General features: G+C 34.8%; 1 protein-coding gene across 1 annotated transcript; it reads left to right on the forward strand.

Annotated features, from left to right (window-relative positions):
* Positions 1–449: 449 nt before the first annotated feature.
* LOC133333814 (protein takeout) lies at positions 450–24,789 on the forward strand. The gene is made up of 4 exons (XM_061542105.1): positions 450–501; positions 23,982–24,194; positions 24,339–24,419; positions 24,485–24,789. Exons 1-4 carry the CDS (start codon positions 450–452, stop codon positions 24,787–24,789), a joined length of 651 nt encoding a protein of 216 aa, XP_061398089.1.
* The last annotated feature ends 908 nt before the right edge of the window (positions 24,790–25,697 follow it).

Genomic DNA, 25,697 nt, shown 5'->3' on the forward strand with positions numbered 1-25,697 from the left:
ATTATGGTCCACCCTCTAATTCGAGAGAACAGCTGCGCTAAGAGTCGATAAATTCGGCATCAATTTTGATGGGAATCCCCTAAAACTAACCGTCGAAGAGTTCACATTCCGCTTAGAACGTCTTCAGGAACAGTATGACATTCCTTGGGATGAAAAATTAAGGGATTTTCGATTACTTATTTCAGGACCAGTTTTTGAGTGGTTTTGGCAATCACAAAAGAGGAGAAAATTCACTCAATGGATACGTCTAAAAGATGCTCTGTTGTCCCAATATCGTGACACTATATCACCGTTTGAATCCATGAGAGATATGGTCGAAAGGAAGCAGATGAGTAATGAGCCCATTGACTCATATTTTCATACATTGTACCAGCTCCGATCTGGTTTGCAGCATCCAATCACTGATGATATGATTAAAATTATAAAATAATGTGAGGGATAATATTAAAATGGTTATTTACCCCATGAGCATCGCCACCGTTGAACTACTGCGCGTCGAATGTAAACATGCAGAAATGAATTTTCCAATAAAGCATCCAAAGCCAATGGCATCCCATCCACGACCTGATAGGCAAATTAATGAAGTCGCTTATTAGGACTATGAGTATGAAGAGTCGAATCCACAGATGGAGGTGGCGGACAATATTTCTGCATTACGGATGCAGCTACATGAAAAACTACCATATGCTGGAATTATCTGTAGCAGGACACTGTTATTGCTGCACTGGAACGTAAGTACGGTGGCGAACATAAACAAAACATCTACCTTATGGAATTAAGGGGAAGAGTACAGAGGGCAAACGAGACGTTACAAGACTTTGCAGCTGAGGTGGAACGTTTGGTGTTAATGACGTATCCAGGAGAGAATCACCCATTGCTGGACCGTATGAAAATCGAAACCTTTGTGAATGGCATACGTGACCCTGAGATTAAATGTGCAACATATGCGTCACCAAAAGCGTCATTTGCCGAAACCGTTTCGTTTGCTCTTGCCCAAGAGACGGCAAGAATAATTGTTAAGCCCCAGACCCACAAGATTCGTCAACTGGAGACCGAATGTTGCCAACCCAAAGCCCTCGTTAACTCGATCAAGGACGCCATGAGGCAGGTAATAGAAGAAACAAAGTCAGTAGGGATGACTAAGCCCAGGATTAGATGCTTCAACTGCGATAAAGCAGGTCATATTGCGCGTGAACGCAGAGCTAAGCGCAAACGATCCAGGTCATTGTCACCACCTCCAACGAAAGATGGTAGAAGAATGGCTCAACAGTCCACCAAGGAGTCACCGTTAAACTAAATCGAGCCAGTCCAGCGGGGCATGAACTGGCTCCCATCGACGATGGCCCCACAATCTCCATAGCAATAGTACAACAGAAAAGTCACAACCTAACAACAACTGGGTACATCAATGGTGACAAGCGAGTTCTGACGTTAGATACTGGCGCATCAAAGTCCATCATAAGATCGGATCTGGTAAAGGGAAAAATAACGCAACTTAATGGAGTCAGACTGCGCACAGCAACGGGGGAGCCCGCGGCAGTACACGGCAAGATTACCCTGAGACTAACTATTGCCAATAAATCGGAGAATTACGAGTTTATTGTTGCCGATATCGTAGACGAAGTGATAATAGGCGCAGATTTTATGATTGCCTTTGGTATCAATCTGGATATGAAAGAGCGTGTGATGACCTGGTCTAACGTCGAAATTCCGTTAAACGTGGGCTACGATGAAAGTACACCCATTAGACGACTGACTACGGACCATCCAGAGATAATACCGCCCTGTGCCGAAGCAATAATATGGGTACCAATGAATGGAGATTGTGGAGCCGAGAAGTTGTGGGTGGTGGAACCAACAGAAAACATAAACAGTAACATCCGAATAGCGAATGTCCTGGTGAAAAGCAACAAGGACGGTTTGATTCCTGTTAGAGTTTTGAACCTGTCAAACAAGCAAGAGCAAATTTGCCAATTTTCCGATGTTGGACAATGCACACCAGCTGAAGCTGTAATTAATTTGGAAACTAGCACCGAAAAGCCAGCAGCCATGGAGAAGAAGTACCTCGACGGCTACATAAAAGAGTGGACACACCAATTATCACCTTCCGAGAGTAACAAGGCTAAGCAGCTATTATGGAAATATGCCTCTACCTTTGCGTTGACAAAAGAGCACCAGGGAAGAACATCAGTGGTGAAGCATGAAATCCATACAGCAGACGCGAGACCCATTAAACAGCCTTCAAAAAGTGTTCCCCTGGCGAAAAGAGACGAGGTCCAGAAGCTGATAAGTGAAATGGAAAAGAGTGGTGTAATAGAACCATCGTCAAGTCCATGGGGCTCCCCAGTGGTATTGGTCAAGAAGAAAGACGGAAGCACCCGATTTTGTGTGGACTACCGAAAGTTGAATGATGTCACCAAGAAAGACAGCTATCCGCTCCAAAGAATCGACGACACATTGGACACATTAGCCGGGACGTCATGGTTCTCTACCCTCGACCGAACACATCAAGAACTTAAAGGATGTTCTACAGCAGCTTTCGTCTTCAGGTCTCATGCTGAACCCAAAGAAGTGCAGTCTCTTCCAACGAGAGGTGAAGTTCCTGGGGCACCACGTAACGCCGGAGGGCATATCGACGGATAAGGAGAAAATTCAAGCCGTCAGAGATTGGCCGCAGTCCCGAAATCTCCATGAGCTACGAAGCTTTCTGGGTCTCTGCACATACTACCGTCGATTTGTCCAAAATTTTGCCAACATCGCCGCCTGTCTACACCGCTTGACGCAAAAAGGCCAGAAGTTTCAGTGGGGCAACGACCAGGAGGAGGCATTCAGAAAGCTCAAAGACATGCTATGCAGAGCCCCCATTTTGACATACCCTATACCTGGCCGCAAGTTTGTTCTGGACACAGACGCAAGTGCGTGCGGCATCGGTGGCGTCCTTTCCCAGGAAATCGACGGACAGGAAAAAGTCATCGGGTACTACAGACATTGTCGAAACCTGAGAGGAATTACTGTGCGACGAGGAGAGAGCTGCTTGCTGTCCTTGAGTGCGTTAAACACTTCCACAAATACCTATATGGCCAGCATTTCCTGCTGAGGACCGACCACGCTGCTCTCCAATGGTTGCTGCAGTTTAAGAATCCGGAAAGAGCGTTATTTTGCTGTAGGTGTTGAAAACAAAACACCATAATTTCCAAATGTACCAGTTGCAAATGGAGTGACACGTCCGGCGGATAACCCCACACAGTGAATCCAAAAAGTACCTAAAATGGAAAATAAGAAAGAAAATCGAAATCAGATTATGGACAGGAAACATGGGCTAATCAAAGACATTATATTCCGGTAGAAAAACGAAAAGAACATTATAACATCGTTTAACCTCGCCCCAGAAATCTTCGGATTAGAAGAAATAAATATAGAAAATGTCTTAGATGAATATTAATATACAGGGATGGAACATCGTTTGAAACCTCATGAACTGACTCCGGAACAAACAAGCATAGTCATACCGAAGAATGTGCGGGAAGTTAGGAGTTTTTTAGGCACAGCCCCAGTAACTGACACTCTGAAGAAATCAAAAACGTTTACAATGACTCCAGAAGCTGTAGAATCTTTCGAGACCCTAAAAATGTCATTAACTAAGGCACCTGTGTTTCCTCATGCTGATTTTTGCAAACCATTCTTTATATAGTGCGACACTTCGGAGAACGGAATAGGGAGTGTTATTTCAATTGAATGACGAGGAGACAAACAGCTGAATTCCCGACCCAAAAATTACATTGTGACAGAGAAGGAATGTCTGGCGGCTGTTATGGCAGTGAATAAATTTCGCACTTATGTGGAATTAATTGATTTTACTGTCATAACAGACCACACCAGCCTTCAATGGCTTATGAATTTAAATGATTTGAGTGGTCGTCTCGCCTGATGGTCGTTACAATTGCAAGCATACCGCTTCAAAATAGTACACCGCGAAGGGAAGGACAACGTAGTGGCAGATACCCTTTCTCGTCTTCCCCGAACAGAAGAGATCAATGACGAGTATGATTTTGGTATAGATAGTGAAGATTTCAATTCCAACGAATACCAGGAATTTATGAAGAACATAGAAGACATCCAAGATTGAATACCAGATCTGAAAATGAAGGATATATTAATTTTAAACGCATGAGACAAGAAATTGCGAGATACGAATGGAGACTGTGGTTCCCAGAACAATTAACACATATTCTTATTAAAATGGCTCATGATTCTCCAATATCCGCTCATGGCGGAGTGCATAAAACGTTGAATCGGCTAAAGCAACAATATTATTGGCCGAATATGACCTCGCAAGTTAGACAGCATATAGAAAATTGCATAGTATGCAAAGAAACAAAAAGCGTTAATTATAACACGCAACCAATCATAGGCAATACAAAAAAAAAAAATTATATAGACTTTTTGGGGAAATACCCGCGCTCAAAAAGTAGAAATGACTTTATGTATATATATATATATAAAGTCATTTCTACATTTTAACCATCTGCAAACTACTCCGTATTCACCACAATCGAACGCCTCAGAACGGGCTAACCAATACATATGGAGACAGGAATTTCACCTTTCTTAGCCCTTTTTGGCTACCACATGTTCACTAAAGGTGCGGACTATAAACTAGCAAAAAAATTAAAGTCTCTAACAGAACATGAAATTCTCATCTTGGACAGGAGGGATCGTTTGTTGCTCATAAGAGAAAACATTTAATTAAATGAAAAACGTTTTATTAAAAGAGCAAGATTGACAAGATTTATACCAGGACAGCGACTTTCAGAAGAATTTCCATGCGAAAATTGCAAGGAAATTCCGAAAATGTAGGATAGTCAAGTTGATAGGGAATAATATGTATGGACTTGACGACCTTCAGGGTAGACCCCCTTTTGGCACCTTAATGGCACATGCTCATCTTGATCTATTTCGGCATTAGCGTAGAATGCGGGTTAGGGAACCATTATGGAATCAATGCGTTTCATTTATTATCAAGATTGACCTGAAAGTAATATTAATTAAATAAAAGAATCAATTCAATTAAATATCTCAACACACTTACCCGCCTATTGTGAATGGCCAACTTAACGAAAAATGGTAGGGATGATCATGTAAAGGGAGGATGAAGTTAATGGGGTCAGCCTAAACAAAGATGGGAAGAAGTGGGCCAAGGTTGGGTGGGCGTTCTGAACACCAAGGAACCCTAGAATCCACCTACAATGTTAATCGTATAATTTTTGTTGACTTGTGTAATTGTTTGTTTTTTGTTAGTCCTAAAAGAACATGATGTTAGACCAATCATTGGTTTGGCGGTTGAGAACCTCCCTGAGTTCCGCAGAGCTGTCGGAAGGTCGAACTGATGGAGGGTAGAAACTACTTTTTCTTTTGTTTCAACTAACGACTAGATTATTCAAGAAGTGAAGTAAGACTTTCATGATCCCAGATAAATTTTTTTATGTTGTTTTAGGATCAACTTATACATGCATTCACCTCACCATGAACACAAAGTCAGGGGGAGGGGTGGTTGTAATCAACAAAATGAAGAAAATATGATAAAGACAAACAACCATTTAATATATATTGAAATTTTAATGAAGTATGGACGACCTGTAAAAGATGTAGACCGGCTAGATTCCATTCGGGTAGATTTTGCCTCAAAAATCAACGCAACGGTAAATTGCAATTGCCTCCAAATAAAAGTTTGGTCGTTTGCTGTGTTTTTGAGAGAGCAACGTTTAAATTTTATTGCCACAAAATCTAATTAGAAAAGTATCATCATCATTGCCGCCGCCGTCAAGAGTAACAACAACATCTACATCACAAATCTTTTGGTTTTTTGATGTAAGTTGTTCTTCAAAACATGTTTTTCTGTTTCAACATTTTTATGGCTTTGTCGTTCAGGGTGGTGGATACTTTGGGACAAATGGACATGCTTGCCAAGTGAAATTTTTTACAACAAAACAAATCAAGTAAAATCTGACCTAAAATCTGGCCAGTATATGCATATACAAGCAATGTCAAAATTTGGACCTATATTGAAAATTTTCTGCAAATTTGTTTTTAATTTTACAGGACCTGAAATGCGATATTGCCACTGCTACGGTTGAGAAATTCTGATGAAAACCTCAAGGTTTCAATAATGGTGACTATACAAAAATTACAGAAATTTCAGTTTGAAAAAGCGTAATAATAGGCAAAGGACCTTTACACGGAACTATGTAAAAACTGGTAAAAACTTGAAAATGGAACGTTATATTCTTATCCTTGTTTTATATATGCTCCAAAATTTGTTTGCTGGGATATATAAATACAAAAAAGATACTCTTATATTCTGCCTGAGATGGATATATGAATTGTGGCCCTCTTATGCATCTCAATCATGGTTTACTTGTAATTCATTATAAATTTGATGGAATTTGTTCTAAATATCGCAATCTCACAATGCTTTTCATCCACTCCCTTGAAGGACATGCGTTAGGCTTACGTGCTAAAATTGTGTGTTCACACATACCTGCAGCATACCTGCCCAAGAAGTGAATACAAAAACGATGTGGTCAAATGAAACACCTACCCTGCAACGAAAGTTAGATGCTTCATGTACACGTTGGCATTTTTATTGCTATAACTTTTTTCCCTCAAACGCAAATGGGGTCCACGAGAGTTCATCATGATTTGATTAGAATAGATATGGCCTTTTATTTTCAAAAACAACAGACTTATTAGGTGGTTATTTTCTTTCGCTTTTTGTAAATGGGGTTTTGGGAAAAAGTTTGAAATTTTATTGCTTTTGTTGCAGTTGAATATGAACTTTTTTTGTAATTGTAATTGCGATCACAACTGAAGAACCGCACTTCAATTTAAGTAATTACAATATTTAATGGCCTCTGTATCACACACATGTTGATGTTTATGGGTGTTCATTTTTGAACTTGTTCAGGATAATCATATTTATGTTGTAGATTTGTATTTTACAATGTGTTAGTAACTACTTTTTTGCAGTTCAACAATATGTAATACATGGGTACACCACTTTAAATACCATATCTTTAATAGGCCAATGCCATTATTGGTCTATTCTTCAATACAGGTCCCTAGCCCTGGTCGACAATCCCTATAGTTTTTACCAACCTGTGGTAGGGGAGACTGGGGCACCTTCGGCATCGGGGCACCTTCGGCAAACGCGTTTTCAATATGAAGCTCTCACCGTACATCTCTAGTTTCGATACATAAGTATCGAATATCGAAATAAATAACTGACACAAATTTTGAAATTTCTAGCTAATAAGCTTATTTAGATACATGGGTTTTTGTATTTTTATAGATGTTTATGTAATTTTTCAATTCCATTTCGTAAGTATTTCGTGTATAAAACTTTTTAAATTTTTAAGACAATATTATTAAAAAGTGGTTAACTACGATGTGTATTATTATAGAAATATTTAAAAATATAATATTTTTACAAAACTGATCGAAAAAAATGAAAAAAAAACTATAAAAAGTACATTCGGGGTACATTCGGCATTTTAAAGTGGGGCACATTCGGCCATATACAGATTGTGCAATTTTATTTCCTTAAAATGTTTTTGAGTTTGTCTTTAAAATTAATCCTTTAATATGGTTCGAAATTGAATATGTAAGATGAAACGTGCTTGTATTGACGAAAATGCGATAGAAAACCTCTATTTCTGATGCTATGTGCGACCTTGAGATGTAAACGTCCGCCGCTAGAAAATAAAGCCCTATAATTCAAACATTGTGTGGCGTATTAAAACCAAATAGAGCCTTTAGAGGATCAGAATTTCAACCAGGCTGATAGCGATGACAATTACCCGGCTATGACTATGGTGCCGAATGTGCCCCATCAAATGCCGAAGTTACCCCGGGTTGGGGCACATTCGGCGAATTTGACTTTTTTTACAAAACTGTAAAATTTTTTAACTAATACTATTTTTTTTTATATATTTTTGGTACTATTTTTTATAATTAAGTGTCAGAGGACAATAATCAGCCATAAAGTTGTTATATATGTTGAATAAGTACTGAGATATAGAGCTCTAAAAAAAAGTGACGAAGGTGCCCCAGTCTCCCCTACAGGGTATAATGTCTTTGTGCACAATTTTGGAAAATGGTTGCATGCTTTAATTTTGATAAGCGTAGAATTTTTTCTCTCCATGTAAAATTGTAAACAAAGTACATGTCGCATTTATGATACGAATCTGGCACAGTTTGTTTATTTGGCGCAAGGACGAATCCAATCGAAATTGAATAAAATAGGTTTAGATATTTTGGTCCCATTTTATGAATACGATGCACTATATTTTGCTGGTCGTGCCAATGTTAATCTGATCTGGAATGACGTCTGTAAAGTTTAATGGAAATATGTGCACATTTAGATATTGATTCCGTATACATTTTCGACCGATTTGATCTAAATTTTTAGCCAAAAGTTTCACTAACGACTCTAAGTCTGCCAGAAATGAAATTTGCCATAGATTCCCGAATGACATGTTTATATATGTGGCAAATATTTTTCGATAGGCCCTCGATTCATTTAAAGTATTTTTAAAATATTTTTAATTCAAAACACTTAGATATAGCGTACTAAATATATTTAGTGTGAAGATAGAAAAATAATGCATGCAATTTTTCCATAAATAACAGGTTTTGTGAAAAAAACATCGAGTTTGACCTGGCCACATAATTAAAACATTGTGTGATTATTTACTTTACTGAAATTTATTTGAAAATATATTAAAAAAAACTTAAATTTGGTAAATTGAGTAAATAAAATCTTTTACAGACAAAAAAATGAAAAAAAAAATCTGTAAAATCTATCAAAATTGGCAACAGTACGCCTAACATTGGGAAAATCACCCTTAATATAGTAAAAAAGGTCCGAATGTGTCAGAAATATAATTAGAAGATATCAATAAAAATGGGAATTAACATAAAGGAACGATTCGATTTTAAAAGGATATGTGAGGAAATATCGATTAATATTGGCATTTATTTTATCAAATCGATTGTTCGAGTTGTTCAAAATATATTTGATCCAAAAATATATCAGTCACGACAGAATGATCAGTATAAGCTTTTTTGTTCAACATGGGACCCATAAAATCTGTTAAACATGCCATTATTTTTCCCATATAATGTTTTTGGAATAGAACAATGTCCATTTAATATATTTTAGCCGTAAAGAGAGAACAATTTTACAGTTTGACCAATATTTAAGATCTTATGTTGAGCATCAAAAATGTTGGAGTCAGCTAGAAACTTTTACTGGTCAACATAGGCGTTGATCTTCTATCTTCACACTAAATCTCAATAGTACATTATATATGAATGTTTTGAAATAAAAATCAAAAATACTGAGGGCTGATCAAAAAAATTTGCAATAGTTCATGTTTTAATTATGTGACCACCACTGTATTTAACCCGAATAGTGCTGTAATTATTTTTTTTCGAATTTTGGGACGAAACTTTCAGCGTCTCTAGATTGTGAGTCACTGAATCCAAAAATTTGATATATGTCCTTTTTTCTTATCAGGATAATCGATAGGACCAATTTTTGGACAGTCATGACATTGATGTCAGTGGTATGTTTATCAGTATTTCACACCAGATGATTAATTTAATTTTTCAAAGATTTTCAATGGACTGGTAAATCAATACCAATGCTTGTTAAGGTTTGTAACTTTGCACATATATAATTGAAGATTTAAAAGAGAAGAACAATTGTTGTTTTTTGTAATTAAAGAAAACATCGGAATCGGAAAATTCCAACGGTGTTAGAAAGAGTACATGTCTGGCTCTGGTATGAACTAGTATTATTGACTTCGCTCTAAAATTAACAAAATGGTTGACCTTTGAAAAAATATTTTTGAAAAATCGCCGATTTTTTACCTAAAACCAAGTAAAAAAATAAGGAAGATCTTCACCGATTGGCTTTATCCTAGTTCATACGATAGCTATACACTCACAGAGAAACGTGTAAAAATTTGGAATCGATTGGGTTTTTTTTTTTTTTGAGTTATCGTGTCCGCCATTCGCAAAAAAATGTTTAGAGAAAAACGCGTTTAAAGTTTGAGAAGCCCTTCAGCCGTCACTTGATGCTGACACAATAAATCGGCTATATCTTCAAGAGTTCTTGAGATTTTCACTTGAAATTTTGTTGGGGCATTCTTGAAGTAGTGTAGATTCGAATTATATCAACAAAAATTTTGACCCCGAGAATGGGGGGGTCCCCTTAAGTCCGCCCCGGCCATCTTTTGTACATACCTCAGTGGTTTGTTATACTGAATGCGTGAAAAAGTTTAAATCGGCTGAAGTTAACGACGCTTTTAATTGTTTATTTTACAATTGCCTGAGGTTGCTCTCCAAAGAAGGGTAACTATAATCTCCAAAGAAGGGTAACTATAATGAGGCTCGGATTTTAATCTGTACTATATTTTTGATGCGTCGTATCGATCGTATCGATGTATCGATCCACTCGTCTTAAAACTTCTGCGCCCATATAAACCAAAAGTTGCAATAAGCTCAAAATAAAAAAAAACAATTACTTTAAATAGGAAACCCCCCCGTTCTCGATTTTATTTTTTCAAGATTTTCAATGGGCTGGTAAATCAATACCAATGCTTGTTAAGGTTTGTAACTTTGCACATATAATTGAAGATTTTAAAGAGAAGAAAAATAATTAACAAAAAAATTTTGTTATTGTTTTTTGTAATTAAAGAAAAGTCCTTATTTTTGATGGCGGGCATGATAACTCCTCACTGGAACATCGGAATCCGAAAATTCCAACGGTGTTGGAAAGAGTACATGTCTGACTCTCGTATGAACTAGGATTATTGACTTCGCTCTAAAATTAAGAAAATGGTGGCCCTTTGAAAAAATATTTTTGAAAAATCGCGGATTTTTTACCAAAAACCAAGTTAAAAAATAAGGAAGATCTTCACCGATTGGCTTTATCCTAGTTCATACGAAAGCTATACACTCCCAGAGAAACGTTGCAAAATTTGGAACCGATTGGATTATTATATATATATAAATATATATATGAGAAGCCCTTTAGCCGTCACTTGATGCTGACACACTAAATCGGATATATCTTCAACAGTTCTACAGATTTTATGAAATTTTGTAGAGACATTCTTTAATCAGTGTAGATTCGAATTATATCAACAAAAATTTTGACCCCGAGAATGGGGGGGGGGTCCCCTTAAATAGTTTCTGATTAGGTCCGAGTGATTTTTTATAGTAATAACCTGCAGGAGTGGTGTAGAATCCGTCCGTGCGGTGACCCTTAATTCTTAATTGTCCCTGATAGTTACTGCATGTAGACTGTACCTTATGCATTCCTTAGCAAAGAACTCAACTAGTCTATGAGAGTTTGGTCAACTCAAAAGACGCCTAAAGATTGTATATTGGATTGGATTGGCGACATTGTTCAAAAGCCACTTTGGCATTGATTCAAATAGATTATATATATATATATATATATAAAATACCAAAGTACAACTAAATCGGATAAAAAACGTGCCCAAACTACATAAAATAAGCAAATATTGAGGACACTGTTATATGGGGCTTCCATAAAAATTTATCAATATTGATAATGAAAATCCAAAATACAAATTATATCCGATTCTGTCGAAAAACGTGCCAAAACATCCTACAATACCGATGTTTTTTGGGTTTACGCCTATATTGGTCGAACTGAAAAAGTGAACTGATATTGATAATTGTTGGTAAGAAGATTTGTCACACAATGCGAAACCAAGGTATAAATTAACAGCCATTTAATCTGGAAACATGTGAAAATCCTCAAAATACTGGAAATTTTGAGGCACCGTTATACCTCAAAATGTGGATCGATGTATCCCATTTTTAATGACAAACATTCTCGAAGTGTTTCAACAGTCAGTTGGAAATGGATAAATTTAAGGGATTTCTGGTGAATATTTCGAGGTGTTGTAAATGGAGTGAAAACTTTAAAATACAATTTTCTTTGATCTGGTCACACTGTTCCGCACCGTAAAGCGCTGCCGGAGAATGTGTAAATAATAACATTTATTTTTTAAACATTCTAAACGATAATTTGAATTGAAGTGCAAAAAATTGTGTGACAGTGAGTTTATTGAATTCACATAAATATTGTTTATTTTATTGCATTAATTTTGTGTTAAGATATTCATGTTCACATATAAAAAATAATAAAATGTAATTCATTGATTAACATGCACTTATGATATTTTTATTATAATGAAAAAAAAAAACACGTGGACATTTCTGACAGTGACTCACTCTATCTTCCTTTTACACCCGCGGGTTGTCTATATTGTAGTGTAGGAGATATTGCTCTTTATAATGGTGCTGAATGTCCGTTCTATGGGTTTGATTAGAAATAAGGTTAGGCTTCCCGCCGGACATGCGAATTTGGAAATTTATTCATGATTTGTATCGAGGGTATATTAATTTATTTTTTCCGAATGTTACTCATGGATAATCAATTCCGATCCTATATTATTGATCGGAGTAAAATTGTATGACGATATAGAAATGTCCGTCTATTGTAATAAACGAGTTAAGACAGACCACCAAAATATTGCATAAAGTTGCCTTTGATTTTGGGTTTTGGGTGAAAAATCTACACCCTTCTGAATTTTGGCCATTCAAAATCGGCTCTGCGGATTTTAGATTAAATTAATAACATTAGTCTACGTTTTAGGGTTTTGAGATTTTGGGAAAAATCACATTAAAATTTGCTGAAATTTGGTATTGGTGGTACGTTGTGGGTTACAAAATCTTAATGACATTTTTGTTCATATCGCCTACATAACTATCGCGACCATTATTCATTACACCGGAACTCGTATCTTCTTCCCAATCGGGAAGTATAATATATTACCTCGTTAGGCGGGATGTGAACTTCCACACTTAATTATTTTTAATTTTTCCATTTTTTAAATTAAATACTAAATATTAAAAATAAAATATTTTTAATCAATTCAGTGGTGTTATGTCAAATAGTCAGACGTAATGTACGTATCTGACCACTGATTCTAGGGATGTGATCAGAATAAAATTCTTATACATGTCAGTTTGTCTGGCAATATTGAGGATGCAGCTTTGAAATTTTGCACATATATTTCTACTATTCCTAGTATGTTTAGCCCCTATCCGCTAATATAATGGTACGTTCCAAATTTCGGTATTTTGGGGAGTGTCTACAGCCGAATTGGCTCTAACTTGATATTTTATATTCTAATTGGGAAGGAAATCGCCCTACCAGAGAGGATCAATATAACGTTTTGGTATAGTTCTCATATAAAGGTTCCGTCCCATTTTTGAAATTTGAAAGCGTTAGCCGCATTTTTCCACCGATTTGACTATAATTTGGTATAAAGGGTTCACAAGTTCGGTACTATCACGTTTACTTATGAATCGGCACCACATGTTTATGCTTTCTAATAAAAAATAGCTTGCTTTGAAATATTTTGAATATGCAATTACATTTTATATTATTTAAATATGGATACAACTATTTGGTAACCCCCGATTTTTAATATTGAGTCATATTTTTGATTTGAAATCAAGTTTAAACCCCTAAAGTATTCGATAGTATTGCATTGTGTGTTTCAGTTATTATTAGTTTCAAACTCAGTTATTATTGGTTTCAAAAAATGTTTATATAGTATCATCGAAAATCTCACAAATCCGTCAACGTTATTTAAAAGAATAAAAAAACACAACAGGAGTCTATGAAAACCCATGTTACTAAAAAACCAAATGTCATTTTAATTAGAACTAACTTCTAATAAGTAATGCTGAAAATGTAATGAATAGAACTCCAAATTTACGAAGGTGTCAAAGGTCATCTGCATGTGGAGTTACGAATCATGTGAAACAATACCTTTAAACGCAACGATGAAAAGGACGACCAACATTAAAAAAAATGTTACAATTAAACGAACATTTCATTTGAGCGTAAATGAAACATTTAGTGAAGTGATGTGAATGAATGCCACTCGAAATACTGAAGACATTTGATTGATTCCGTGTATATTTTCCGAACGTGTGGACATACTTAAAAAATCAACAACATTTTTGTGATAATTGTTCCTAGGGATAATTTTGAGTTGTTTTTGTCGTCAAAGTTACAAAGGAATACCAAATGATGGACATGTGATGATTGGTATCGATGAATGTAATGGCGGGCCAATGTAACTGCCTTTATTGTTGGTGTTGTGGTTTAAAACAACAGCAATCTGGGTGTGTTGTAGTGTAGTTTCGAGCCAATATATTGGTGGTTGCTCAACATCAGCATCCTTATCCATGCATACATAATCTCAACTCCCAATTGTTTGCTTCGTTAACAAAAGTATGAAACTTTTCATTCGTTAAACAATTGCTAAACAAATTTCCGATAAGCGACCAACCGACACACCGACCGAACATTTGGAAAAATACACATGGAAAATTTGAATTTTTCAACCATTTTGTTGTTGGTATTTTTTTATGGAGGGAAATACCGTTTTGGCCATTTTGATTTGGAAGAGAAACCCCCCAAAAACCACACAGATATGGACTTTTATTTTAACTAGCCTTGATGAGAACTTGACATTTTAGAGATATACGAATTGTGATGCGTGATTTGCGTACCCCAGTGTATTTTTTACTGCAACTTTTCATAGAAACAAAAAAAAATTGTGTTGTTTTATTTATTTTATGTTTTGTTGATGTTGATGTTTTTTGTTCTTGTTACATATTCCATATATTGTAATCAGTAGAGAGTATTGTAATCAGAAAAGGACATCATTGGTAGCAGCAGAGGAAAAATTGTTTTCAATTAACTATTCAAATTTGATGTTTGATTGTGGTTGGTTGTTGTTTTCTTTTTGGGTTCATTTGTGGTGGGTTCATTATCAAACTTTTGCGACACATCACTCATTTTTGATAAAATAAAAACTTCGACTAGATATTCAATAAAAAAATAAACAATTTGTTGACCAATAAACAAGAAAAACCGTTGACATAAATAATTCATTTATTAAAATTATACTGTTTTCCCTTATTTATATAAACTGTAAGTTCATTTGTTTATGAAGGAAAATAGATGAATGTTTATTCACTTTATATTGCATACTTTTAGGAGCATTAGTGTTAACTGGGGAAATTATTTTGGAGTGTGTGCTAGTAGTGTGAACAGAGACTTATTAGAAAACGTATGTAGATAATAAAAATCTGTAGTCATTCTGTAACAAATATGCCTCTACAAAGGTATGAACTAGGTCAAGATCTTCCTTATTATACCCTTCACCACACAGGGTATTATGTTTTTGTGCATATGTTTGTAACAGGCAAAAGGAAACGAGATAGACATCTAAGTCGATTTATGCATGTCCGTACGTCCGTCCGTCTGTCTGTCCATGTTAAAGTGTAAACAAAGTACAAGTCGCATTTATGATCCGAATTGGATGAAAGTTGACATAGGTTGGTCCAAGGACGATATTGCTCCGATTTGCACGAAAATTGGTACAGCGTACTGAATTATGCCTAAAATGATGTGTGCTAAGATTTGTGAAAATCGGTTCAGATTTACATATAGCCCCCATATATATTTTCGTCCGATGTAAGGTAAATTGTGCACCAAAGTCCCTATATTTCTTTCGATTTGCACGAAATTTGGCACAGGGTACTGAATTAAGACTAGAATGATGTGTGCTAAGTTTCGTGTGAATTGGTACAGATTTACAGCCTGTTTTTGTAAAATTCTAAAGGAACGAATTCGAGTGACTTACGACCAAACTCCTTGGTTTTGAAAAATATGTCATTTATTTTTGTTTTGAATCAAGAAACATTTTTTTACATAAATAAAGGTTTGGTAGTAATTCGTTCGAATTGTTTCGTTTCGAATTTTACAAAAACAGGTAGTTAGATATACTTCCATATATATTTTCGTCCGATTTAAGGTAAATGGTGTACTAAAGTCCCTATATATCTTTTGATTTGCACGAAATTTGGCATCGAGTCTAGAATGATTTATTACGTTTGTTTAAATCTGCCTGAATGAAATGAATCTTAGAATAGGTTTCGGATTGATTTTAGTCGGTTCACATATAGATAAATACCACATATTTAAGTTCGTTAAATTTTCTGTCAATGTTCCTTCGAAAAGGCGACGACATATAGTCGGCCTAGTCCGACTTTACTACTTTCCTTATCGGTTTTACTGGTCAGATGTAATCTGAGTTTGTTATATTTACAACCAGTGAACGGAGTAGTATAGTTAGACGGGGTCGACCATATGATACTCTACATCTAATTTTCTGCAGTTCTATATTCTGATCCTGAGCCTATTTTGTGATATTTGCACCCTCTTGACTTTTTATAGGTCAGCTCCACTTTCACACTCTGGAATATTTACCAAATCTTGTTTTCCCGAGGTGAATATTTACTCATAAAATAAAAATATAGTCTCTATATATTTACCCTCCCAATATTGACCATAAAATAAAAATATATGGTCTCGCCGTAATAAGGTTTTGACAAAAATAAAGTTGATTTGATAATACCTTAACATCCCGAAAATTATAGATTGACAATAACCGGCGCGGATCAGCGCGTCAGCGCGATGCTCGTGGGGTCATACTAAACAATATCATTACACATACACTTCTTTAAATATTTACATATAACTCCCACACCCGAGTACATACAATAATATAATTTGGGTATCATTTCATCCTCTAAATATTAACGGATCATTTGGTTTAATTTAATACTCTAAATATTAACAGATCATTACCAAAAACAATTGGGATCTTTTTTTGACCAAAACTCATCCTACATACAAAATTTCGTGACGATTGGCCCATAACTGTGGCCTGTATCGTGTTTACAAATTAAAATGAACAGACAGACGGACACATTTATCCAGACGGACTCAGCTAGTCGAGATATGACGATCGGTATACTTAAATGTGGGTCTAGGACCAATATTTCGAGGCGTTACAAACTGTTGGGGCTGCACAAAGCTATAATACCATAACAACATAGTTGTGTAGGGTATAAGAACAACAATTTATTGGTGGGGAAAGTATGACATTGTTTACCAAGGGGTAAGGCATGTTTTGACATAGCCCCAATTAAAATGTCACGATCCTTTTTAGGAATGTATTTTGATGACCCAAAACGTATTTTCTTTCCACATTAGGGGCTCGAACGATTTTTGGTATTTTAAATATAATCTATAATGGTGGGGGTAAAAAACTTTAAGCCTAAGCTTTGATCATAATCCACATCAGCTGTTTACAGTCTGGTTTATAACATTAGCATATAAAATACGTACATGGTAGCAAACTTAAACTGATATTTGTGTAAGTGAGAATTTCGAATATCAAGCTTTGTTTATGTTTATTTGCTGGCATGTCTGCTCGTCTCACCTCTTATATAGAGCGTTTTGTGCGAATGACACTTTCAGTTGAATTTTATTTGTTCGAGCAGAGAGACTTTGTGGCGGTTCGTAATCCGCACTTTGCAATAAAAATCTATCATTGTTAGTTGTGCGTACAACATAATTGTTAGCGCGTTGATCAGTTTGCTGCTGTGTGCGTGTGTGGTGTATCTTTTGTGTTCTCTGTGTGATTGATCATTGTTCTGTCATTTCGTTGGAGTGATGAGCCTATGTTATCGGAATTGAAAAAAAAACGCAGATGGATTTGTAAATGAATAAAAAGAAATCGTATTAATCAGTATAACAACTACCCAAAAATAGAACTTTTAATTGTTGAGTTTCCTCTGTGGCATCATCCAAAAATTTTCGTTTAACTTTGACCGTGGCCAGTTTTTTGTGTGTCATTATTCAAAAATGTATGCCGCACGCTTCTGTTCGTTTTTAATTGTCTCAATCGCATTGTTTCACACGTGCTTCGGAAATTTGCGTAAGTATTTGATGAAAGTGATCATTTGATAGCGTAAGAATTATGTTATTAAAATTTTGCAAAGTAATAATATATGTGTTTTGAAGAGTTCCTCCCCAGTAATATTTGTTAAAAATGTTTTGGTATATCTCGCATATAGTTTCATGTTTTGACATAGCCCTCATATACAGGTCCCGCCCAAATATGGTCTTTTTTGGTCCTAAACGCATTTTTTTAACATAGGCAACTTTAATTTGTCATTATTCGAAAAACATATTCGATGTAGGCCTGCGTTTTGATAAAGCCCCAATCAATGGTTCCGCCGCATTTTAGGTATATTAAAAGTTTTAGCCGAATTTTCTAAGTTAACCTACATTTTCATTGAGCTCCATTTTTATATATCCTCAGTCTATGACATATCGTATACACGAATCACGACTTTTTAGAGCGAGGAACCTGAAAGGATGTGCCTATATATGCTATAGTATCACTAAATATATGGTTGGTGTAAATATTAGTTTGGGGGAAAAGAAATCCATTATTTTTATATGAACTATAGGATTTTATTTAAGATGCTTCGGAATGTCCGATTTGGGCCAAATATGCACCCTTTAGTTGTATGATTTGTTGCAATTTTAAAGGTAACTTCATAATGCCTCTCTCATAGAAGTCTTGCTCTCTATTTGCAAAAAAACTCTAGAGTCAATTTTCACAATCCTCCCTAGATACCAATTTTTTATCATTAAAGAAATTTGCATTGCAAGAAAAATTTGATAATCGCTTGGTGCCAAGTCCAGTCAGAATTTAAAGTTTGGTCATATGGATGCAACTCATAATATATAATCTCCTTCCATTCTCTCCAAATGTATAGCAGAACCTTCCTGGCCATTAGTCCTGGTTTGGCCACCGTTTGAGGTGTTCACCGCTTTTTGACCACGATCGTTTTCGCACAGGATTATCGAATCAGATCCATTTCTCATCTCCAGTCAATATCCGTTTATGAAATGGGTCTATATCATTCCATTTGGCCAAGGCTTCGCAGATGGAAATTTTATCCATCCCATTTTTTCTGTTAATTGGTGTGACACCCAAACATCGAGCTTCTTTCTGAATCCAGCTTTGTGTAAATGGTTTAAACCAGTTTTATGATCGATCCTGGGTGATGTTACGACTGCTAACATGCCGATCAACTTCGATCACTTCTCCGATTTTATCGACATTTTCGACGACCGGCCTAATGGATTTCTTTTTCTCCAACCTAATATTAAGGTCTGCTAGTTAATCGGATACACCATTCGTTTCATATGAAATTTAAAGTCTCCAAAAAGGTTCCTAGCTTCGGTTGTAATCTTAAGTGGTGGACCGATGACGCCTTCTTCAGATTTAATCTAGATTTTGTAAAAATATTACTATGTGTCAAGTCTGCATGAAATATTTACACTTTGTGGGGAGTTACTAGAAGCAGTGGACCGATAAGCAGGCTTGATTATAATATTAGGATCCGCTAGCTTTCGTTCAAAAAAAAAATTTTTAATTTTAATACCAAAATAAATTTTCTAAAACTGATTCGGTCCAAAGAAATTTGGGGTCTACAGCCTATGCATATTTTTTGTAGCAAAGTGTAGTATTAGCCATTAGGATGATGATATATAATAAATATATTTGCATATAATTTTCAATATAGGTCCATATTTTGACATGGCTTCCTTATACAGGTCCTGCCCTATGCTAGGTATTTTTAACAGTCCTAAACACAATTTTAAACCGAATTCGCAGAAATGTATCAATGTAGGTTCATTTATTATATTGGAAGGTCCATGTCAAATTTTCCAACTTTTCTAAGTGGGATAAAAATCCTCTGGCTAGTCAATTACCGCGTAGGCATATATTCAGTAGATATTTTAGTCAGATGAAATGTAAATGATATGTTGGTTTCACAAAGGTCTTTTCATTATAGTCCATTCGACGTCGCCCTTATCTCTAGTGGTTTTTATTAACACTGTTTTCATATTTTTATTATTATATATTTTTAATCTTAATATATTCTAGAAAATTTATAATAATATATATTATTTGCGATTATTTTTCTCGAGAAATCTTATTTTTATTTTGACCGCCAAATTGTAAACAAATTTATTATTTTCATGTTCGAACAAAATTCCTATAATATTACAAAATAGTTTCTATGTTTGGCCAAATTAAACTAAGAATTAGCGAACACAAATGCCGCACAATCATTATTTTGCTTTAGTTGGGTGAGTGACAATCATCGAATGTGAATTGAATTTCAATTTTGTTGTCATTTACACCACCAACGAAAGCAAAAACATCAACAAATATGACTTCCCTGTACTTGATGATTTACAGAATTGTTAATAATTAATGTCTGTCACTGGCGGTGCCTAAGGTTGTCGTAGGTCTGTAGGTGCTACCAAAATTACGCTTATCGAATATGCAAATCACGTCTTCCGAATGCAAGGCTATCACAATGGTTTTGTTTAATGCGAAAATATTATAAACAAAGAACTACCAATTGGCGCTTCAATGATTTAAGCCAAAAAATTCTTGGTCACTTGTAGTGACCCTGTTTTGTTTGATTTGTATAATTGAATTTTTATTTTCTATGTTTGGTGAGTAATAATTTGTGTGTTTAATAATCGATTATATGTATTAACATCAATTATATGACGGTTGGATCAGATATGTAATAGAACTTAAATTCTCTATTTTACGAGTCTGAGTAACCTAATTTAATAAAGTGTAACATTTGTCACATTATAGTACGTTTACATTTAACCGGATTTCGTTAACCCAGTGCGTTTCAATTGTCATTTCCTTTAGGATTAAGGTTAACCCGGTAAAAAGTTCTAATGTACAAGGATCGATTAGGATTTTTTTCCGTAGGCTACTGGTTTTTAATCTTGATGCATATTTCACAAAATAATTATTTATTTGGAGTTTTTTATAATCCTCAACTATTAATATTTGGTAATTACAGATACTTTTTTGTCCACAAGACAATTCATGATGCACGACAATTGAAATTGAATAATGATACCAAACCAAATTAGACAAACTTTTATATAGAAATTCCAAATTACTTTCATACCCTCCAAATGAGAAGCCAAACTAACCCAAAATTTCGGATGGTACCGTTTGTCCTGTTTTTCATTAGGCAATTTAATTGCTCAAATCTGTAGTTTTTGGGTGGAGAGTTGAGGGGAATGGAAACCCTTCACCACATTCACCTACAAACCGAGAATTGCCGCAATGCGTAGAGATGGTATTTACCGGGTAAATACCTAGGGGGTGGGTATTTATTTTTAAGCGTAATAGACTATAAGCGAAAAGTACTGTATACTATAAGCGAAAAGTACTGTATAGCGAAAAGTACAGTATACTTTAATAGACTATAAGCGAAAAGTACTGTATACTTTTCGCTTATAGTCTATTACGCTTAAAGGCTAAAAACGGATGTAAGCGAAAACATAACTATTTACTGACAAGTTTTTTCCGATTTCATACAAATTATTTGTTCTTAAGTCCACTTTCGTTTAAAGACCACATTTTCTGTGCATGCAAAACTAATAATATAATATATGCGGACAACTGAGCGCCGGACACAAAATGGACAAATCAACAGTTTATAAAATTATAAAAAATAGTTCCAAAATTAAAAAAAAGAAAAAATTCAAATTCGTGTTATCTGAAGACATTGCGTCAAAGAAAAGAAGATCAGCCTGATATTGAAAACGTGCTTCTTATAAGGTTTAATGAAATGCGTGGACAGTATACAGTGGTGACTGACCTTTTGAAGAATGTCATAATAATTATCATGATGAAGAATGCGCTTTATATATATATATATATATATTAGGGCGGGCCAATTTGTATGGAAAATCGAAAAATTCGATTAAACCAAGCCCCAAGGATGATAATATGGGTAATTCTAAGCATCTTTGGTGAAGAACCCATAGGCCTATCTCGATAACCGAGTCTCCCACTTTTCAAAAAAAAAAAAATTAAAAAATTTTCCTATAACATCATTTTGATTCAAAATTCGATTTTCTTGATCAATTTTGCCGAAAAATATTTAATTTTCTCAGAAAAGAGACGAAAAATAGTTCAAATATGTATGAAACGTCCTCTAGCGGTGGTCATAGGTAAAATTCCTCTTATTTGCTCTTAGAGGTTTGCCTTGGAGTAAAGTTGTAGCACTCCTCCCTTATGAAAATCGTTTAAATCTTATTAATCTTCCAACATTAGAACGAAGACGTTTAATGCTAAGATCTATATTTTTAATAAAACTTTTACGCGGTCTAATTGACTCGAAATTTTTAATCGGTGAAATCAAGTTTAATGTACCTGCACGTCTTACTCGTAATTATATACCGCTTTATCTTCTTTTAGCGAGATCTAATTATGAGTTATGTAATCTCTTTAGATCACTATGTGAAATATATAACAACCTGTATAATCGCATATCTTTATCTGATCCAATATATGTAATAAAAAATTCTATTCTACGTTTAGAACTGTAAAGTGCAAGCAGTTACCAGATGTTTATGTTTGTCCTTATTGTTGTGTTGAATTAACTTTAAGTTGTATAACCGGCTGATGATTACTGTAGCCGGGGATTCCCAACATTACTAACCCTCCATAATCCGGATTATGGGGTGTACGTTCTCCCTACGTTATGGGGAGAAGGCCCCCTCGGTCGGCAGGGGTGGGTAAGAGTGGCGTGGGAACGAATTGTAAAATAAGGATCCGAAATGAATTTTTTCGACCCCAAAAACTTCCATATACACATAAAAAGATAATATAACGATTTTTTAAAAAAGGGGAGACTCGAAAATCGTGATATACCTATTTTTCCTTCACCAAAGTTGCTTAGAAAACTTTGCCCCCTAATATATATATATGAAGTGTACTACACTAGGATTCGGTTATAGTCCATTATAAGGCTTAAATGGAAATTCCGATATAGTCCTAATTCCCTTATAGTTCACAAAAATTGTGCAACTATAGTTGTGGACTATAAACGAAAACTACTGTATAAACTAATGAGTTGCTGATGCTATATTTTTCCATCGTCTGCATATTTGAGAATATAGCAGAAATAACTGTCAAACATTTCACAAAATTGTGTTGTAGTTTCCTGGTTCCCTATATATAGTATAGCTCAAATTGTATTATCGTACTTTTTATTCCAAATGTGTAAAATTGTTAATGTGTACAAAATTTTCCTGCTGGGTGGTTTTACATAAATAAAAAATGTCGTATCGAACCTGACACGAGTATTACGATATATTACGGCATTGTCTTCGGCCTACTTTGAAAATTTGCTGCGTAGAAGTCTTTCAAAATTCAAGAACCCGGAATGACAAAATGTTAATCAATTGAGCTAAAACCGAATATTAGGGTAACTTTATATGAGAGTTACCCCAATATTCGGTTACCGATATTTCAAAGTAAGATGAACACCCAAATATAAAATTACAGCCAATTTGCCCAAAAATACCGAGTATGTGGGGCTATACCAAAACGAGAACCGATATATCGCATTTGCAATACCAATATCCTAGAACTACTATTAATAGTTCCTTTCCAGAACCTAAAATAATCTAAAAATTTTACAAATTGTGCAACTTTTTATTAGAAACCCGTAATATTTTCATTTACTTGTTTTACTATTGAAAAGTATTGGAACAGAACAAATTTCTGTGCAAAATTTTAGAGCTCTATTTTACGTTTGGCTTAAATATTTGTAATTTGGCACAGAGAGTTCTCAGAGTGTACAAAATATCTTTCCTAAAATTTGTCGTCCATTTTGAATATTTGGGTATAAATAATTTTTCTGCAGAACAACTTGACGTAGGCTGCCAAAATTTGGAAAACATGTCAAATTATCTTCTGGTATGGAAAATGAGGTCTCTGGATCCATATAACTGTGCCTCCTCCCAATATGCGTATTATAACCTTAGCATTAATAATTGTATTTATTAAAAAAATGTTTATTTTTTGTTTCAGCTCCGTCCATTGTACCCTGTCATCGTGACAATCCGGATTTAAACAATTGCATAATTAAGGCAGTTGAAGATTTAAGACCTCTGCTGGCCACTGGAGAACTTGGTGAAGGATATCGGTCACCACCTTTGGAGCCACTATATTTGGATAATATTGAATTGGGACGTGGTCGTCAATTTGAGGCTGTGTTCAGTGAAATGGTGGTCAAGGGCGGAAGTAATTTTATTATTAATAAATTATCGTAAGCATAAATATTTTCACTCATTAATTCAACATTTATAAACATTTTGTCATTTTCATAACGCAGAGCTAATGCAACAAATTTGTCATTTGATTTGGTGCTGACACTGCCAAGATTGGATTTCACTGGAAAATATTTCATGAAATTAAATATTCTGCTCTTGGACATACAAGGAAGGGGTAATATGCGGGGCTATTGTGGTAAGTTGTTGGCTTTCAACTTTGTTTATTCGTAAACCATTAATAATATTTCTCTTTTGGTTTAGAAAATGCTAAGGCATTGGTAAAAATCCGCGGTGTTCGTGTTCCCATGCCCGATGGTTTGGAATATGTGCGCTTCACCCGCTTGCCATTGAAAATCAATATTGATGTGTTTAAACTACATTTGGATAATTTGTTTAATGGCGATCGTATTTTGGGTGATGTTGGCAATACGATAATTAACGATAATCAAGATTTATATTTGTCCGAGATAATACCCGGTCTGGAAAGGGGATTATCAAAGAAGTTCTTAGATATTGCCAATATGATGATGGCCAATACAACGTTTGATGAAATGTTCCCAATGTAGATAATATCTGTTTGTATGATATGTTTTTATTAGTATTTTAAGTTAGTTAGCATTGCAGTATTATTTAAATAAAAAGCAAAAACAAATTAAAATGTGTCACTATATTATTTGCACTGAATATTTTCAACCATAAGGTATTTTATTCTCTAAAAAATGGTCAAAATTCTGCAAATGGCATTATTCATAGCCGTGGACGGAGGTATCATAGTACTAAACATATATAAATTTGAAAGTTTTAAAATAAAATATTGTGAACGCTGACATACAAACGAATAGAGATAAATCATCGTAATCTATAATAAACAGAATTCATTGGGTTCCAACCAATAAAAATCGCTGTATCTTATCATTGAGAAAAATGTAGTATGCAGTCGATTTTTTCCTTGAAGATATGTTACATGACAATAAATAGGTTTTGTATATTTTTGTTTAAAAAATCACTCAAAAAGTATTTTCCCTCAATATGAAAGCTAACACATTGGTGGTGGTAGTGTGCCGGTCATTCACTACAACCAAGACGATATATAAGACTATTTCTTCAAGTCCTTTAGAATAACACACATTTTCCACCCCAATAAAAAAATCCTTAATATTTTGTTGTTATTATTTTGTAATTGTATCTTATTTTGTGTTGTTTTTATTTCAAGTTTTTATTCTATAAATTTTATATTAAATCTTAAATATAAATAGGACATGACATTAAGTCCATAACAAATCGCCAGCATCATCGCTGTTTTTAGAAAATATTTCTTTTTGTGCCAGTGTGTTAGAAGTTTTTGTTTGTTTCAAAATAGTATTAGAATTTATTTTTAATGTTGCAAAATAATTGAGTTATGCATTTTAAAAGAATGCCACATCTAATGTTGTTATTGGAGAGTGAAATTTAATAGGTCTGTGTGTGTGCTTAG

This window comes from Musca vetustissima, unplaced genomic scaffold, assembly GCF_032173495.1.
Source record: "Musca vetustissima isolate MV318-11 ecotype Yass unplaced genomic scaffold, APGP_CSIRO_Mvet_v1 utg2745, whole genome shotgun sequence".
Taxonomy (NCBI): domain Eukaryota; kingdom Metazoa; phylum Arthropoda; class Insecta; order Diptera; family Muscidae; genus Musca; species Musca vetustissima.